Source organism: Myodes glareolus, chromosome 21, assembly GCF_982192425.1.
Source record: "Myodes glareolus chromosome 21, mMyoGla1.1, whole genome shotgun sequence".
NCBI classification, from domain to species: domain Eukaryota; kingdom Metazoa; phylum Chordata; class Mammalia; order Rodentia; family Cricetidae; genus Myodes; species Myodes glareolus.
In genome coordinates this window covers 37986804-38006256 of record NC_142046.1, presented here as the reverse complement: position 1 = coordinate 38006256, position 19453 = coordinate 37986804, and the positions used below count along the sequence as shown (strand labels likewise).

The window sequence follows — 19453 nt, the reverse complement described above, 5'->3', positions numbered from 1 at the left end:
GAAAAAAAATCTCATAAAGATCTGGTATTTGTGTTATTGATAGTCATAAGACTCAGATACAGGTCTTGAAAACCAATAGTAGGTCTTCTGCATGGTCTTTAGACTCTCCTAACTACTGAGAAATCTCTCTTGCCCTGTAATTTAGCTTTTTAATTTTTTAACAAAATCAGTTTTGAAATGACCCTAAGAGATGGGAACAGTACACATCAAAGGCCACATAAGGTCATAGCCTGGTGACACATTTATATCTATGAAACATGTTAGGTGAACCAAATGAAACTGCTTTAAAATATTTTTTATTTGAACAAAAGTGTAATTTTATGCTTTACTTACCACCATTTTTCAAAACACTTAGCATGAGGCAAAGTGTTCTCCAAGGCATCAGGTATTAAGAAATCATCATTCTGAAGTAGAGGCTTCACGTTTCTGAAACAGCTCATCAATAAAGAGGCCAAAAAAATCAGTTTTAAGCAAATTCATGTAGTGGATCAAATCACTGTCTTTAGGAAATAAGAGGCATAAGCTATGTGAAAGGGTATAGCTCAGTGACTCTAGGAATGTAAAGAAATGGTGATCCTTGGAAAATGATGCTCAATGATGCTCCAAGTTTTTGGTTTTTTATGCATTTTTAATTAAACTCTCTGAACTGAATACATGAGTTATATGTTTGTAACACAGATAGTCCTGTACACTAAAATATTTATGGATTGAATATTAGAAAATATAATAAGATGCTTACTAATTTAATATGAAAAATGTTATTCATGCATAAATTGTAAAATAGACGTACTGTTCAGTCTAACTGAACTTTATAATAAAAATATCAATAATACTGATGATACAAATAATATAAGACAGCAGTACCATAATTAAACCTCAAGAAAAAAAATCATGCATTAGAAAAATCCATCCCTTCCAGACAAAAGAAGTTTTCAGTACTGGGGTAACAGAACTCTTCTGGATAAAATGTAAAGTCATATATGTATAGTTGCAAAATATTATAATATTTAAACATAATTGATGATGAAATATCCCCCAGCACATTTTACATATATTATAAATGTATTCATATACTGCTGCAGTGAATACTTAAACTGAAGATAAACATTATCAAAATAGTTGCTTTGTTAACATTTTGATAAATAAAATGATATCTTTTACTCCAATCAGTGCTATGTTGTAAAATACTAAGAACTCATTGGTGTCCAATTGTTTGATACAATGTTTCTTTCCCAATAACCAGTAAGTTGATGACATAAGTTAACTTTTAGTTCCTTCAACTCTAGCTCTTAGAACTTCTTTAAAGGTAAATAGTTAGGTTTACTTTGTATGTTATGCTCTCAAGAAAATGCTTAAGTTTTGAGCCTAAGAAACATGTCATGTGCAGACCTGACTTCTTTCCTAAGAATTCCGTGAGGCTAAAAGAGGTGATATTGGAAATGAATTTTCGAATAGTCTGTGAAAGAAAAGAAAATCAAGAAAAGGAGAAGTAAAGCAATTCTTTATTTTTTTCCAAATATATTAGACTCGATAATTTTGTTAGCATCAACAAAACTTTACCATATATCATCCAAACCAGGACATAATAGGAATCAAAGAGAGGGATACTAATAATTCCACAAGTACAACAAGTATAAACTGCAATTTTCCTGGGCAGACTGGATCCTGTAATCAACCTAGAAATTGGGATTAAACTGCAAGTACATGCAGAAATCATACTGTTCCCACAAGTATGCGGAAAAGGTAAAAGTGTACTATTCCCTTGAATTGATTTATTGTGGCCACACTGGCTCTTTCTTGTCATTAAGTCGCAATGCTAATGTTACCTCCCAATGTGTCACCTTCTGAGCTCTCATCAACCCACAACCATTTCTGTTTCTGCCCTATTTTCATTTTCATAATTGAAATGTTGAATACTGGGTACTGTCTCTCCCGCCATTTTTTTCTGTCTCCTCCACACTTTCCCTCTAATACACTGTGCATATCTAAATCCCCAGGAACTAAACTATAAAAAAGAAGAAAAAATACAATGCCTAGGACAAAGAAGGCATGCAACAATTTTTGTTAAATGAATAAATCCAGAGAGTTTGTTTTTGGTTCTTCTTTACAATACCAAAAACAAATTAAAATGACTCTCCAAAGAATAGTATGGCTCTGTATAGTTTTAAGGTGTTGGACTAAATGATCTATGCAGCTTCCTCCACTGCTAAATATACGATACCCACTGGTCCCCCCTTTTTTTTCCTGCTAATATTTTATCATCTTCGTCTGGCAAATAAGAACATTTAGTGATCAAGGGGTAGGGCAACTGCCTATTCACAGTGGATGGATGCTATAGTTGATCATTTTTCCAGTAATCATTCCCTGGTATGTGTTTGCACCTACAGAATTTGGTTGATACAGAGGTAGCCAGAAGATATCGTGGATGATTTACTGTTGATGTAATAATTTGCCTCTAATAAAATGATCGCAAGATCACTAAACCATAAATGCTGTGTGCTCAAACCATCCATCTGCGATTTACATATTAATGAGAAGTGAGTTAACTCTGAGCCAATTTCGCTTGCAAACTCCAAAGAAATTATACAGGAAAACCTATGCAAATATACCAAGAAGTCATTCAGCATATTTTCTTTTAAGAAAAAAAAAAACAACTTCTCACCCTAAAACCTGTGTTGAAAGTGTACTACTGATCAAGTTTGATTCCATCCAGATGTTGGGGGTTGAAATAGAGTACTACTAAACTTATTTTGGAGGCCAGGGATCCAAGGCATCAAAAAAAAAAATTGTTCAACACCAAAACAAAACCGGAAAATCCTGAGTGTACAAACATTTTCAGTTCTTCTGATTTTAATCTCTCTCAGGTCTGTGCTAAATTATGACTGACAGGTCTGGGATATATTCCCTCAGATAAGGAAAAGAACCGTTCTTTCATGACAAATGGCATAAAAAAGAGAACAGCATAAAAGTCTCTATTAGACACACACCTTTTAGCCTGAGTGCTTCATCTGCTTCATTGTGCTGTCGTATCTACTGAAAGATCAAGGCTTTTTTTTTATGGATGACAAAAGTTCCAGAAAAAAAGAAGAAAACATTTGCAATCAGCTCATTTTGAAAGAGGAATCATACCCTGTAAATTTCACACAAGCTCTAACACATTCAAATATAACCTGGCTACTGATTATTTCAATGATTCAGCATTTGTTCAGAGCTCATATTTTTATTTGATTGTGTACAAATCCAACTTAGAGATATTAGTTAGTCTAGGAAAAGACTAATTAATAAACGTATTCACCTGACCCAAGTTCTAGTGACTTCTAAAAATCATAAGAAAAGTTCAATGGTATGTACCAGGTACCGGCACACTCTAAAATTTACAAATTAAATACATAATCTTGATGTCTCTGTTTGTGGTGACATGAACACCACAAACTTCTGAAAATCTTTCATGATAAAGTACAGTTGAAAGATTCCATGACCTTAACAGCAGAAAACATTACATCAGATTTTTAAAGAACAAATAATTTAAGGCTAAAATATTTGGTATTCATAATCAATGCCAGCAGCCTTCCTATTCTAATAAAGTAAACATGCACAAGAAATACAAATCTGAACAAAACATCACAATTTTTATTAGATATATATGTTTGTATGGGTATGTTATCTGTTTGTGTGTGTGTGTTCATATGTGTGTATGTATACATGTATATAATTTTAGTGCCCTGAAAGCTAACCACTCATGTTTGGCTTAATACATATATTAGAAATTATGGGGAGAATATCTCCACTTCAAATATATATTTATATATATTTTCAGAATATTCAATATAAATATGCCATATATAAATCATGCCATAAAACTAAATGCAAAATTTGCACATTATTGCATGCTTGATGTGATAATACATGCCCACTAATAACTTCCTTATGATGACCTCCCTTCATAATTCATGTTCTGCACAGTAACAACACTGGAATGAAGAGTTCTCAAATATACTTGCTAGACTGGGATAGACCTCTCAGATTTCCTAGGGAGGATTATTTTGTAAGCCAAATATTGGACTAATACTAAATCAAAACATTAAATAATTCCTAAAGAGGTGTTTGCTATGTGAAACGGTCAGAGTTCATTTTTCTTAGTTTGGCTGGAAGATTTCCTTCCATTCTGGCAGGTCCTCCAGCCATCTTTTGAAGCTTTGGTGGCAAATCCGCCACAGACTGACTCATGGGATCAGATAACATCTTGGTGGTTTTAGATACCAGTTTTTCTTCAGAGTTGCCAGGAACTGAACTTATTCGTTGGAGTTTCATGGGCAAATCACCCAAACTATAGGCTTTTTCTGAAGTTGTAGAACTCATCCTCAGGAGTTTTTTGGGAAAGTCTTCTCTTCCAGTAATTTTCTGCAGCTTTGATGGAAGTTTTGTGCTAATGTCATCTAGTCCGTCTAAGCACTCCACAGAATTATGTCTTTCTTTGCTATTGGTTATGGCTGGTGCTATTAAAGGGGAGGACATAAGAAGCATTTCCTCTTGCTCTTTCACACTGTACGGAGGGGTGGGGACTTCAAATGTTGCATGAAACTGGGAGTAATCAACTTTAAAGAACCCTTCTTCTAAAGAAATTACAGGAAAAAACCGATGACCCCAAAGAACTTCATCCTCAGTGTATGATGTCCGAGCTTGACAAGTCATCCCTGCAAGCAGAAAGAAATCTTTTGATGAATTATGCAAAGTAGAGGGAGAAGAAAAGGCAAGAATTCAGTCTGTTCAGAGATTCATATAAGTAGACCACACAATATAAGACTTTAGAAATTTTACTCTATGTTAAAGCTATACTGCATATATTCTCCTCCCACAGGAACACACAAGGTGCTGGAAATGCTCAGATTCCATGATTCATGGTTCATTATCCTCAAACCAAGTTAAAAACCATAGAATAATGTTTGAATATTTATGTATAGGACAAAACTGAATGGGAAATGGTATAACCATATCCATTATTTAAGAAGCAATGTGATATGTCAAATATATCTTGCTTTGAATGCAAGCTGTACCAGAATGTTAAAGGGAAAGAAGTTTGAAACTCAAAATCATTTCCTGTAATGTAAAGTTGAACACACCGAGAATTTCAAGCTGAAAGCAAGAAATAAAAGTCACATAGAAACAACAAATCATATAGTTAACATGTGTAGTTGGCTCTTAATAAATAAGGGTTTTATTTTCCTTGTCAGTTAGTGACAGCAAGCCAAAGGAGATAGGAACACCAAAAATCTCTCACAAAAATACTGATTAAATTAACAAATTCAGAAATTTTTATACTGGTTAATGGCTAGTCATTGTGGTAGTTCTACCTCTTTGCATCTACAAACTCTGGATAAATTTGGTTAATATTGTAGAAATGTTGATGGTAAAATAACTTCTTTGGATCTCATAATATATCTCTTTCAATTTCTATTCTAAAAAATTCAGGAAGTCATTCTGGATATAAGATTTAAAATCATGCAACATATATAATGTTGCTTGAATAATGTATCTCAAGGTACTTTGACATAACCAATTTTGTTTTCTTCAGTATAATTTATTTACATTAAGTTATTATCTACTCAATCAACCTCTGAATATTTGCCTTTGGAAAAATAAAGTGAAAAATTAAAATCACACATCAGATCTCAGATTTATACAAATCACTGTATGATCTTCTGTGAAAAGTAAAACGATTGCTTCCCCGCACTTTTATTATCAAATTTCTCCAATTGGCTATTAGAGTGTAATAGCATAAAACTAGTAATTCTGACTTCAAGATTAAGCGGCATCTAATGAACAATGCCCATCTTCCTTCTTTCAATTATTCACATCACACAGGTGATGTCTGTTGTTTTAAAACATGGCAGAGAACGAATAAAGGAATTCTGTGCCCTTCTGCTACCTGAAAAGCAATCACACACAGTACTTACAGAGAATTAGGATTAAAGTCTGTCATTTCAAATGTCACACTGAACAAAAGTTAAACCCTTCATTGGATCCCTCCAAACTCTTGCCAAATCAACACTATCAGTCATATTTCACAAGGTGCTCAGTAGCCATCATTACATCATCACGATCCATCTTTCATAAAGGACTGAAACCTTTTATTGCAGAAAATAAATGTCCATGTCATGCTAGGCACTGTGCTAGGTGCCCTGGTTCTGATTCCTTATCCTCTGCACAGTCCTGTTAAGCAGATGTGCTCTGTCAAATAGAAAGATAAGTAACCCTGGGCTCAGAGGCATTTTGAGCTACAGGGAACCAGATTTAATAAGCTGTAGAGAAAAGAATGTCAGCATAGCTTTACTATCTCTCCTCATCCGTTCATTCTCTCATCCATTCATTCTCTCTCTCTCTCTCTCTCTCTCTCTCTCTCTCTCTCTCTCTCTCTCTCTCTCCTCTCTCTTCTTCTTCTTCTTCTCTACTTTTAATGATTCAGTTAAGTGTCTTTACCCAGTCATCACACTAACACTGAAATGATACATGCATGCCTATAGTGACAAAACAGCCCCTTATATATTCATATATGAAAGTAATCAGTTAAATAGTTACTTCTGGATTTTTACACACACTAGCACATCATTTTGAAATCTAAACATATTTATGATCCACTGTTCAATACTTTTTATGAAAATGCTGGATTGCTCTTTCATCATAAAAGATAAAAAGAACTCCCCTGATTTATTTGAGGAATTTAAAGATAAGCGACCCAGAAAAAAATAAATATTCTAATTACAAATAATACAGCAAATAATATTAGCATGCCCTTTAATTCTCTCCTGAAAGGAAACCACTTTGTATGAAGTTACAAAATCTCTCTGTATGGTTTCAATGGAGCAAAACGATCATTAATGTGTTTTACATTTCAGAGGTGGCATTTCCCCTAAAATTCCATTTTAATTTAAAAGAACCCAACTCCATTTTTTTGGCCACATTTTGGGATTAGTACAACTGTGTCAAGGCACATTCTCAGCTTGCCAGTGTTCTGAACCTGAACATCTTTGTTGGTTGGTCCTAAGATTTCTGTAAGCACTATTGTTTATTAAAATCTCAAAGTAATTACAGTCACGAGTGCTATGCAATCATTTCCAACAGTGAGAGTAAATACTGAAACAACATCTGATGACCGCCCTTACTGTAGAATATCTTTTTTGTTTGATTGCTTATTTATCTTTTGTCGAGGGCATGTTGATAAAGTAGTCACCACTGCGGTGGAGTATTCTTGCTAATCCCTTACTTTCACTCTCTACTCTACCTCTTAAACTAGGTCATGTGCTTATGTAATTTTGAAGCACATTCTGCTCACTGTTACTTATGCAGGCCTTCTCTCTATCAGTAGAAGGAACGGACAACTACTGAATTAGTGATAGCCTGACAGTTTAATTGAGGACATGTAATAATATCAAGCCTTGTAATATTCACCTCAAAAGCTCCCATCCCTGTTATTATACTGAACCTTGAATTAGGTTGAATACATGACCTTAGTCTAGGGTAAGTAAAGGTTTCTATAGGAAACATTAAAGAAGTTATCTGCGTTTTAGCATTCTAAATTTATAATGCTGTTAGAATAAAACACATGAAACAATAACATATACCCTTTTTAATCTGTGAGCCAATGCATGAAATAAATCTCTTTTTTTTTCACAAAATGTTTTTCATCCAAAGATGCAGAAGTCCCAGCTATTTCCAGCAGCAGCATCTGCTGCTTCGCCAGTTTCCACAGGGATGAGTGAGTGTTGATTTTCACCACATTTGTTCCAGTCTGGGATCTGGTTAAAACATGCAAACAGTCATCTCGCCAGCTGAGAGGTGCAATCAAATAGTGCCCTTTGAATGATGGTGTCCACCTGCAAACATTTTAATTCAGCTGATATCTTCGTTCATGGATGTGAGCATGGCTTCTTTTTAAATAGTTTTAACCGGAAAAAGTAGTGAAAAGATAGAGCATTCTAGAAGAAAATATGCTATAATGCATTCATATTCTTAGAAAACATAATTATATCAAATTTAAAGCTTCTCAATTAGAGTTTGGATTTTACTTTTTTGGACATCAGTTTGGGATAGATTCTTAAAAGCAGTAGTTTCTTTTTTAAAATTACTTTATAGATAATACGAATCTAAATTCCTGCTTACTCCTTTTCTCCCATTTCTCTCTCGCTGCCCACCCCATATCTTTGCCCCCACTCCCTCCAGTCCTAAGAGAGTACAGGCACCCTGACCTGTGGGAAGTTCTAGGCCCAATGGAAGAGAGGGTGCCTGAACTGGCCTTGTTCCGTAGTCAGACTGATGACTATATGAATATCACCATAGAACCTTTGTCCGGCAATGAATGAAGACAGAGACCCATATCGGAGCACTGGACTGAGCTCCCAAGGTCCAGTTGAAGATCAAAAGGAGGGAGAATATGACCAAGGAAGTCATGACCATGAAGGGTTAGTTCACCCTCTGAGACAATATGCCTGAGCTAATGGGAGCTCACCAACTCCAGCTGGACTGGGAATGAACAAGCATGGGATCAAACTGGACCCTCTGAATGTGGTTGACAATTGGGGCAGACTGAGGGGCCAATTAAAGCAGTAGTTTCTTAATTAGATCCTTGCTCATTGTCTAAGGCAAAAAATAGGAGTCATAGGTATTTTTCTGTTATCCAATATATAATACTTCTACGTCATTATGCATATTTCAATTTCAAATTAGTAAGATTCCAAGGTGAGACTATATTTTAAAACTGTGATGTGTGTGGATTTGGATGTTCTATACGTGTTCTTATAGCCAATGAAAGAATGGAACAAACAGAAAAATAAAAAACTAGTGTCTACTTTCTTTGTGTCATTAATATGAAGTTATGATAGATTTACTTATTCACTTACTGAAAGCCTTTTAAATGAAAGTCTAGTGTTCACACTGAGTCTCACAGCTCATGAGACACGTGTAGAAACAAAATGTTGAGAAAATCTAAACAGGGGAAATATGAGGAATTTAACTCAATAGTGTTTAAGACAAAAAAATAACAAAACAAAATTAATTAAAGAGTCAAAAATGAAAAAACAAACAAACAAAGAAGCAAATTAAAAAAATGGAATTAATTTTGTTGGTTAAGTACTCCTGGCCATGGAACATGGCTTAGAGTGTGGTTGCCATACCCAGAGACACCCCCATGGAGAAACCTGATTTCCCCTTTGCTACAGGTAGCAATTTTAAATAGTTTCTTGTGTAGTATGACCCCATTGTGTCCATGTTTGATATTTGTTTGTTTGCTGAACTTCTGAGAGATAAAGAGAGAGAAGGGAAAGGCTGGGGGTGAGGGGCAGAATATAAGAACTGGAGTTTAGTGGATAGGAGAGTGTGGGGATCTGGGAAGAGCTTGGAGAGGGGGAAATAAAAAATTTACTGGATGAGAAAATCTAAATTAAAATGTTTTAAAATTTTTTAATTCTTTGTAAGTTGACAAAAAGTAATTGCTGATAAACAACAGCTTTGAACATTAATTTTCTGTATTTCCAGTCTATCAAGGTTTTCACTTCCATTCTGACAATATCACAAATTTTCAGGAGCACAGAAAAAATGATCATTATGGAAGAGGAGAAGCAGTCGCTCAGTCACTGAACATTTCAGCCTCTATGTCAAGTCATGAGAGAAGTGTGGTTTGTAGTTCATAAAGTTCGGAGCAGAGTACAGGACTTTAGGAAAGTTTGATAGTCAGTTAGTTGTACAAATGACAGCCTCTCCTCTTTAGCTCCTTAAACCTGTTTCTTTTTTTACTATGGCTCCAATCCTTCAGACACTTTGAGATACTTGAGATACTGTTGCTTCTTTCCTTAACTCTTTAAGTAAAACTAAGTCATAGTACAATCACATTACCATAATGGAGCTGGGGCTGAACCTAGAAGGCCATGCTTTTAATGTCTGTGTTATTATACTGACTGTCTATCAAGCTGTGCCGTGTCATCAAAAGAAGGAATAAAAGAGAGAATTAGAGCATCAGAAATGTAGGCAATGATACTTCAAATTTTAGTACTAATTACTGTGGATGATGTATTATTTCTGTAAGTTAGTGATCAGGGATATCCAATTTGGTACGACAAGGACTACATTTCGATGGAGGCAAACACCAAAGGACCCTTAAACAGATTCAGGAAGTAACAACTCTCACCTCAACCCCGTGGTCACGTCCCAGTACTAGTACCTAGAATGTATAAATTTTGGAAGGTACCTAACATTGTTTTGTTGACTCTCACTTTCTCTAATCTTTAAAAACTAAAGTATTATTTGATCTTATTCCAATTCCTAGAGTTACCAAGAAGATCTCAGGAAATATTGCTTGTAATTTCAAAATATTTACATAAATATTAGATATTTGTTTATTACAGCCATTACTTTTATGACATATGGAAAATATATGGTAAACAAGAAATAACAGTACATCATTAACAATTAAAACATACTGAATCATCATTTAGTCACAGTAGAAGTTCTTAGTTTATTTTCCTCTGGGTATTGTTTAAAGTGATAATTATTTTTGTAAGATAAGACTGGTAATATAAATCACATAGTGCATAGTTAGCATTGTGCTATGTAGCATAATATTTGTCCACTCCATCACTGTGGCCCTCTGATGTGAAACTAGTAGTCCATATTTCAGGAAAAGTTCTGGATTTTAGCACATACCAGAAACAAAAAAATCATTGCAGAACTAAGTCTAGAGGCCAAACTCGGTCTCAAACCACATATCAATGACTTATTGTCTCATGTACTCTTTAGTCAAATAGCTGAAATCAGAGTATAGTTAACTCTATCATACACGAATACTGCAAATGTGTATGTGTGTGTGGAGGGGGGAGCCGATAGTAGTTTATTGATAAGTCATTTCACTGTTCATCCTTCTGTGTCAAAACACAAAAACACTCTTAGCTACAGCTCCAATGCTATACACACAGATTTTGTAGGATAAATTCAGCCGATACTCCAGTATTCAAGAAGCAGGTCATATCAGCCCTAGAGGCCAATGGATGAATAATGGATTTTCAGGCCAGACCCATGCAAAATCAAACAGTGTAACTTAGCTGAATCATTAATTAATGTATATTTGGAGTAAAGATAAAGCTAATAAGCTTTGGAATCTTCATTTTATTATTTGTTAAACTGAAGCTTTCCTCAAAAGGTTGCTGTGATAGATTAAGCAAATTAAGAAATATATGTAAATTGTTTAGATTAATATCCAGTGATCATTTTATTCAAGAAGTGTCTCCAAATGAAGGCTATAAAAAGACAAATTTATTTTCACAACCATAAAGATATACAAAGCTGGAAATTTTAACCAGGAGCATTATTTTTTCTTTCTCAAGTCCTTATTGTCTATTTTTCCTTAAATTGTCAGTTATTATTATTACTGTATAAACTAGAAGCTGATACAGCATGTGTTGTACATCTCAAATAACTTTCCACGCTACCCTGCATATTTCTTTTAAGGTTATTTGTTGACAGAGGCTGCTCGTTCATTCCCTGACTGCCCAGACTTCTGAAATAATCACACAGAAATCTGTATTAATGGCAGTACTGTTTCACCAATAGCTCTAGGGTATTTCTAGCTAGCTCTTGCATCTTAAATCAACCAATATCCATTAATCTGTGGATCACCACTAAGTCATGTCCTACCGGCAAGATTCGAGCATCTGTCTCCTCCAGTGGCAGCTACATGGCTTCTCTGACTCTGCCTATTTTCTCCCAGAACTCAGTTTAGTTTTCCCCCACCTAGCTCTATTCTGCCCTGTTGAAGACCAAAGCAGCTTCTTTATTAACCAATGAGAATAGAACATATTCACAGTACACAGAGGGGAATCCCGCATCAGTTATTAAATAAAATCTATTGCTTCTTCTTCCCAAAATACTTACAGACTTTCCCCATCCCCACTAGATAATAGCTGTTGGGACCCTCCGCACTCTTCTGGTGTTCTCTCTCCCACTGTTCTGAGCCGAACCCACATTTAAGTTCAAAACTTTCCAAAAAAGCTCATAATACTTTAACTCTTATATAAAACGAAAAGACACTGTGTTCTTCAGTGCTCAATAACAACGAGGTTATTGGCATCAGGCTCCACTGGGATACATGCTGCCAAGTCATCAGGTATACGTAAATTGTTTCTGGAAAGCTCGGTGTTCAAATCGATGGAATTCCGTTAAAGCCCAACAAAGTTTGCCAACTGCTAGAGAGGGATCACGGCATGCATTCAGCTCTATACTGTGCTCTATCATGTACAAGCGAATGGTTTCCTAATGCGTTTTCAGATGTCAGTTTGCTACTTTTACACAAGTGAGGTCAGAGATTTTTGTTTCTAATTAAAGCAGGAAAACTTAATTATTTTATAAGGGAATAAAACGTAGTAAATGATTTGGCAACAGATTTGTAAGGTACACTTTAGATTTCTAAGATCTCAAGAAAAAGAAAAAAGATTTTTAACAGTGACCAACAGGGTAAGTGCTGAAGTTCCAGAAGAGAACTTAGTGTGGATGAGAAGCTCAGGTTTGTTAAAAAAGTATGAGGTGTACAGATTGTATGTGCTGAACACTCTGGAGGAGAGGGTGATGCTAAAAATCAAAGAACAGAAGTATGGATTATAAATCAGAGACTGTGTAAGACCAATAACTCGTTCTTTAAAAAACATTAACCTTGGCTGCTATAAAATGTGGGTAGTAGTTAGACTAATAGCATCTAATCCTCAAACTATTTGCAATAAATATGTATATATGATCAACTTATGGGTCTACCATCATAGGCACTAAATAATAAAGGATGGGTAATTGGCAGCAATTATTCATCACTCAGCTATTGTGGTTACCCCTAAACTCAAGGTCAATTTCAACATGATTAATATATTTTCTAATAATCACCTAATTTTTCAGAATCAACTCAAAGCAGTTGAAAATGTTTGTATTCTTGGGATTCATTGGTGATCTGAGTTATACCATGTTGCCTACATTGCTGTGGGGTCTTACAAGCACATACATCACACTTATTAACAACAAATCAAACCCCACTATGCACCCGCCTCTCCATGAAGAAGTGTAACTTAACTATAGCAGAACTAATTCTCGCTACAGTTAATTTTCAGTAGACACTGACAATACACCACCTCCAGCCTACTAGTCTTACTTCCCAGGGAAGCATTGGAAAATGACAAATTTACTTTCATCTGATTATCATTCCCTAAATTTCACAGTGGAAATGCTCTCTTCTCAGCCTACCTATTTTGGATTTTCTCCTTGTACTACTTAATAAAGCATGCTTGCTTACATGGTCAATTATAGAATCAAAACAAATCAAGGGTTGCCATTGTTCTTTCCCTAACAAGACAAGATTGAGTTTCCAAAATATTTTCATTGTGTAGCAACAAGATAATCAAGTTACTTCAGGAGAATGTCCTGTAGGAGACTGATAGAAGAAAAGATCATCTTAAAAAGAAAAATAAAACAAAATATAGCTAAAAACAAAAACAGAAAGGTTATCTTTTAGTTAATATTAGCAAAAAATTATTTGGGCAAATTTGTTCCTAGTTAAAAATTAGGTGAAGGACTTTAAAAATATCTCCTGAAGCAAAAATACAGATCATAGTTTTTTTCCAAATATTTCATATTAAATAATACAATTAAATGTTGAAATTAATATTTGTCTTCAAGCCTATCCCCCCAAACGGTATCATGTCTAATAATATCTTATAAACTAAGAAACAAAATGTATCTAGCAAATCTTTCAGATAGTCTGAAATACCTTAACAAAAATTTTCACTTAGCAAGAAACTATGTGAGATATATCAGAAGCAGTTATATGTATATGATTATGTAATTCCTCAGTGCTTATAAAACTTATTTATTTCCTCATATGAATTATGACAATAGAACACACATACTGAGTAACCAGTTCTAATTGGACAGAAATTATTCTTTTCTATTCATGCATGCTACTTCAAAATGCTATACGAAATCCCTTTGTCAACAATCCCTCATATCCAAAACATATATCAAATGCATTTAACACTACCACATCATCGCTAGTTTTGATATTCTAGCTTTGTAGTCTTTATAGATGTTAAGTTGCCTCACTTGCACATGCCTGCATTTGTACCAGCATTCCTCACTCATAGGGAACCATAAACTCCTTGAAAGCATAAATCATAACCTTCCTCCATTTACTGAGCATCTAATTGTGCTAAACATAATTCTGGTACTCAGTTACACGTGCTGCAAAAGTGCAATATAAACTCAACTCTGTCCACTTCATTTGTCTACTTTCCACTTCCTAATAGCTAGCAGTGTTAGAAATAGTACTTACTGAGAACTTGAACCAGTGATATACCAGTGTGGAGAAATAACGTATGGAAAAGCATACTAGTTGCATTTCAATGTAAGGGACATCTTGCATTTGGTAACTTCCTGCAGCAACAGACGCATTTCAGATGTCACAAGGATTCCTAGGACTACTTTTTTGACTCAACAAAGAAAGGCACCTGCAACCAAGCCTGACAACCTGAGTTCCAGCCCTGAGACACACATTGTGGAAGGGAAGAACTGACTCCTGCAGGGTTCCTCTGACTTTGATAGCTATGCTAGGTCATGTGTATACTCATATGTTCTCTTTCTCTCTCTCTGTCTCTCTGTCTCTCTGTCTCTCTCTCTCTCACACACACACACACAAAGAGAGAGAGAGAGAGAGAGAAAGAGAGAGAGAGAGAGAGATCACAGAAATAAACATGCAATCAAATCATAAGGAAATAATGAAGCAAGCAAGCAAGCAAGCAAGGAAGAAACCTTCCTAAAGGCGACCTCAGCTATGTTATAGTTTCCAGGGTTGTACAGGGATTCAGATCCTTTTTCCTCAGAAGGAAGGGAGGAAATAGAGGGGGAAAGTACAGGAAGGAGGAAGAAATGAAAGTAAAAGTGTTATGGTGAGGTTAGCTCTTTCAGTGATTTCTATCTACTTATCAACTGTCTATTTTAATACTATTAAAAGTCACTAACAAAACTGCAGGGGACAATTATTGATGGATCAACCATTGTGATATTTCAATCTATAGTACTTTCTACACATTGAAAATAATTTGTTGCCGGGCGGTGGTGGCGCACGCCTTTAATCCCAGCACTCGGGAGGCAGAGGCAGGCGAATCTCTGTGAGTTCGAGGCCAGCCTGGTCTACAAGAGCTAGTTCCAGGACAGGCACCAAAAACTACAGAGAAACCCTGTCTCAAAAATCAAAAAAAAAAAATTTAAAAAAAAAGAAAATAATTTGTTATTCATGTGAACTCAAAACTTGACCCATAAACATCTATGCAAAAATGTTTTACATTGTTTAGTGAAGCAAACAAACAAATATAATAGTAGGTAATGTGTTTTCATTATCAACATGATAAGTGCCAGGTGGTGGTGGCATCACCTTTAATCCCAGCACTCAGGAGGCAGAGGCAGACAGATCTCTTTGTCTTGAAGGCCAGCCTGGTCTACAAGAGTTAGTTCCAAGCAAGCTAGGATTGTTACACAGAGAAACCCTGTCTCAATAAAGCAATAATAATACCAACAATAAACAACATGATAATTAATATGTTGCATTAGATGGCAACATATATTCCTTATATAAATATGAAATCATATGCAAGTAGATATAGATATAAAGATGGTTATTAGATGGAGTTAATTTTCATGGAATAGCTAGTAAGTCATATTATAATAAACCAATATGACATTTTGTATACTCTTCAACATTTGTTGGATACAGAATCTATTTGTTTGGTAAAATTCCTTTCCCTCATATTACTAAATTGGTCACCTCACACAGTACAGCACAACTATTTCTACCTGACAATTTAAAACTTGTTTTCTCCTAGCGCGTGACACTTCTTTTTATAGACTGCCACATCTTTTACAGTCACGGACTGTAGTTACTTTTTAACATCTCCTTTGGCAGAAATTCAACTACACTTTGTTTGCTTGAAGGCTCAGAACAGAGCTGAATAAACATTTGCAATTCAGCAGTTGTTCTGGTTCTACGCTTTGCAGGAAAAGGTCAGGGGATTTTTATTCTAATTTTGCTGTTATACTATTTATAGAGGCCAAGTGAAAAATACATTCTCTATAATTTTAAGAGAACAGTTTCTGGGGGAATTTTTTTTCTCTGAGTGTGAAAATGGCACATCACAGTAACAATCCTAAATATATGTTCTTATAACATGTATTTTAAGGTAAAGTGAATGATAAATTGTAGCATGTATGTACAAGTCTCATAAATGGATTTAATATTTGGCAATACAGAGTATAGGAACTAAAGCTTATTTTTATAAAGCCAAAAATATATGAATGCTAAGAAAAATAGTATATGAAAATCGAGACACAACAATTAAAGTTGGCATTATCAGAAAGAAAATGATAACAAAACTCTGTAAGTTTGTACTAAAATGTAGCAATCTCCAAAAGTAACTTAGATTTTTCTCCCAAGAGCTCAAGTGAAAAATGGTCTGCCTGTAAGCTTTCCAGTCACATAAAGGTTCTCTCCAGAGGCAAAAATATTCCAATGGCCTCCTAACATTTGGAGAAACTTTAGCATATGCATCTTTGAGAAAGGTTTTGTCAGTATCATTTACCTCACAAAATGAGATTAAGGTATTTAATACATTAAAATCCCTAACTGCCATATCTAGTTAATATTTCAAAACAAATAATACCTAATTATATAACTATTAGAGATCTGGATGGTTGATGAATTGATCAATCCGTAGTGTTTCACATTAAGTGCTTTGGCCTGATACCAGCTTAGGACTCATGACATAGAAATAATAATTTCTAAGAAAGGAAGGCCTTTGTCACACTTATGAACACAGTGCTTTCTTCTAATTTTTTCATCATTCAGACTTGGAAACTACATTTTCATAAAGTCTGTATATTAAAAGATCCTTTTTTCCTAATTTAGTTTCTTAATTATTGTTTAATTTGGCATACATTGACATTATTGTTACCTTCTGAATTTCCTGAATTCCTTGAAAGAGTGGAAAAATTAAATCAAACATCCAAAACTTCATTTAAACATCATTACCTTTACATAGAGTGTTGAAATGTTTTGTATAACTTTCTAAAAACAATACAGCAAAAAGGTAGGAAGGATGTGACTAATTGCTTTATTTTGGAATCTAGTGACATGTTCATGTATTTCACAATTTCTATTTTCTAAATAATTGACAATAATATTTTGATAATATATTAAATAAACAAAACCAAGTAATAATAAAATATACGAACACACTAGATTCTATTATTTATTAATCTACATTTTCAGAGAAAAACATGATAACATACAAGTAGAAGCAGTATTGTTTGCTGTGAAGCAAAATAATAAATGAAACTGAAAGAAGCTTTCAAATTCCAGTAAAATTTATGCACATTAGAGGTTGGTGTGCATTAGAACTGATAATCCCAGTAATGAAAGCTCAGATTCATTTCTTCGTAGAAGTTATTTGGAAAAACGAAGTCCCAATAAAGGCAGCATGCTAAACGTGAAGAAAATCTCACAATGAGGGTAGCTCAATGCAAAAATATCACTGATATGAAGGTTAATTGTACAAATAAAAACATTGCATGCCACCTTACACATTATTTTTAAAAGTAAAATATAAATTCAACACTTCATCTGTTCCTTTTCCTGACCTCTACCTAGCAGTTCTCAATCTGTGGGTCAAGATCCTTTTGGAGGCCGAATTACCCTTTCACAGGGGTAACATATCAGATAACCTGCTTATCTGATATTTACTTTATGATAAATTACAATAGCAAAATTAAAGTTATGAAGTAGCAACAGAATAATTTTATGTCTGTGGGTCACCACAACATGAAGTACTGTATTAAATGGTTACAGTATTAAAAAGATTGAGGTCAGCGGTTGTGGCACAAGCCTTTAATCCCAACATTCGGGAAGCAGAGGTAGATGGATCTCTGTGAGTTCAAGGCTAGCCTGGTCTACAAGAGTTAGTTCAAGAACAGGACCCAAAACTACAGAGAAACCCTGTCTTGAACCCTCCCCCAAAAAAAAGAAAGAAAGAAAGAAAAGAAAAGAAGATTGAAACCCCTCCCATGCCGTTCACCACAATTCCTTTCAAAGACATGACCTCTTTTCTTTACTTAATACTGTCATATGTTTAAATTCATAAATATATAAATACAACTTGCTGAGTCTACCTAGTATTATTTACATGTATTTGATTTTAGAGCTGACTACTATGTAAGGGTGTCATCTCTGGGAATACTAATTCTCCCTCTCTCAAAATTTTTAACTGTCTGTAGTTGTTTGCTGAGGGGTGGATCCCTGGAAGATTTCTCTCTTCCACATTAGCAAGCCTATGGGTGGTGTCCTTGTTTAGGTCTTGTTTAAGGTGTTATAAATGTTCTTTTTCTCTCCATTCCAGAAAACAGAACCCCACAATATTTTTCCTAGTCCTCTGACTCGTAGAGTTTTTCCACATTCCCTTTTGTTGTGTGCCACTATTGTATTTTTAGATATATCTTAGCTCACTGTCCTTGTTACGGTTCATAAGTGGCATAGGAGCATGAGGTCAATATAGACGGAGAGGAGTGGAAAATAATACGACAAATGCTTTTAAAATCCCTAAGGAATTATAGTTTTATTATCTATAATTAAAATAATAAGTATAAATATGTATGAGTGCATGCATGCATATATGTATCTACAAAATGAAGTTATGACACTTGGTCTGACAATGCTTCCCTAGAGAGCCATAGATTACCTAACCAAACCCCAGCACGAGGCATGAGAAATCCCCTTCCAAGCTGTTGGCTGGGGAGTCCATGGAATAGAATGGCTAAGTAAGCTTTGATATATCTGTAGTATGGAATATTGCTCAATGTTCTTTAAAAGAACTGTTTAGGCCCAAAAGACAAGACACAGTCTGAATTACATATTATCAACTGAAAGAAACTAGTCTGAGGATGATATTGGCTGCATTATTACAAGCAAGTTAGAGTCTTCATAATCAATTTTGGAGACAATAAGAAGCTAAATTATTTACAGGGGTTAAGGCGAGGAAGAGAAGGATAGGCAGACTGTGGCTTTTTTCAGCATGGTGAAACATTTCTGGAAGGTATTAGAATGATACACACATGATATTATGCACTAGTCAAAATTCAGAATACTTAATGCTAAATGTAAACTCTGATCATGTTAGTTGTTGCCAGGACTGTGATAGAGGTAATATTATGGAGTTAAGTGTTGATGAAAAAGAAGGCTAATCTAGCCATAACGGGGTATATGACAACTCTGCATTTCCAGAGCTTTAAAACATTAAAGGGTAAGTCACAAAGCCAATAGCTAAGAAAAATTAAATGACTTTCTCCAGACCTCAGAGTTTCAAAAGTAAGGCATGTCACCTCCACTGTTTAA

The 19453-nt window shown here is 34.9% G+C and overlaps 1 protein-coding gene across 3 annotated transcripts in view; it reads right to left on the bottom strand.

Moving 5' to 3' along the window:
• Nucleotides 1–1484: 1484 nt before the first annotated feature.
• Nucleotides 1485–19453, bottom strand: part of Kcnj3 (potassium inwardly rectifying channel subfamily J member 3) — a 134409-nt gene continuing 116440 nt past the window's right edge. For all 3 annotated transcript variants that reach the window (XM_085681117.2, XM_085681118.2, XM_085681119.2), the window contains one exon: nucleotides 1485–4694. In XM_085681117.2, the coding sequence (XP_085537243.1) occupies nucleotides 4108–4694 (587 nt within the window). In that variant the 3' untranslated portion in view covers nucleotides 1485–4107. The remainder of the gene's footprint in view (nucleotides 4695–19453) is intronic.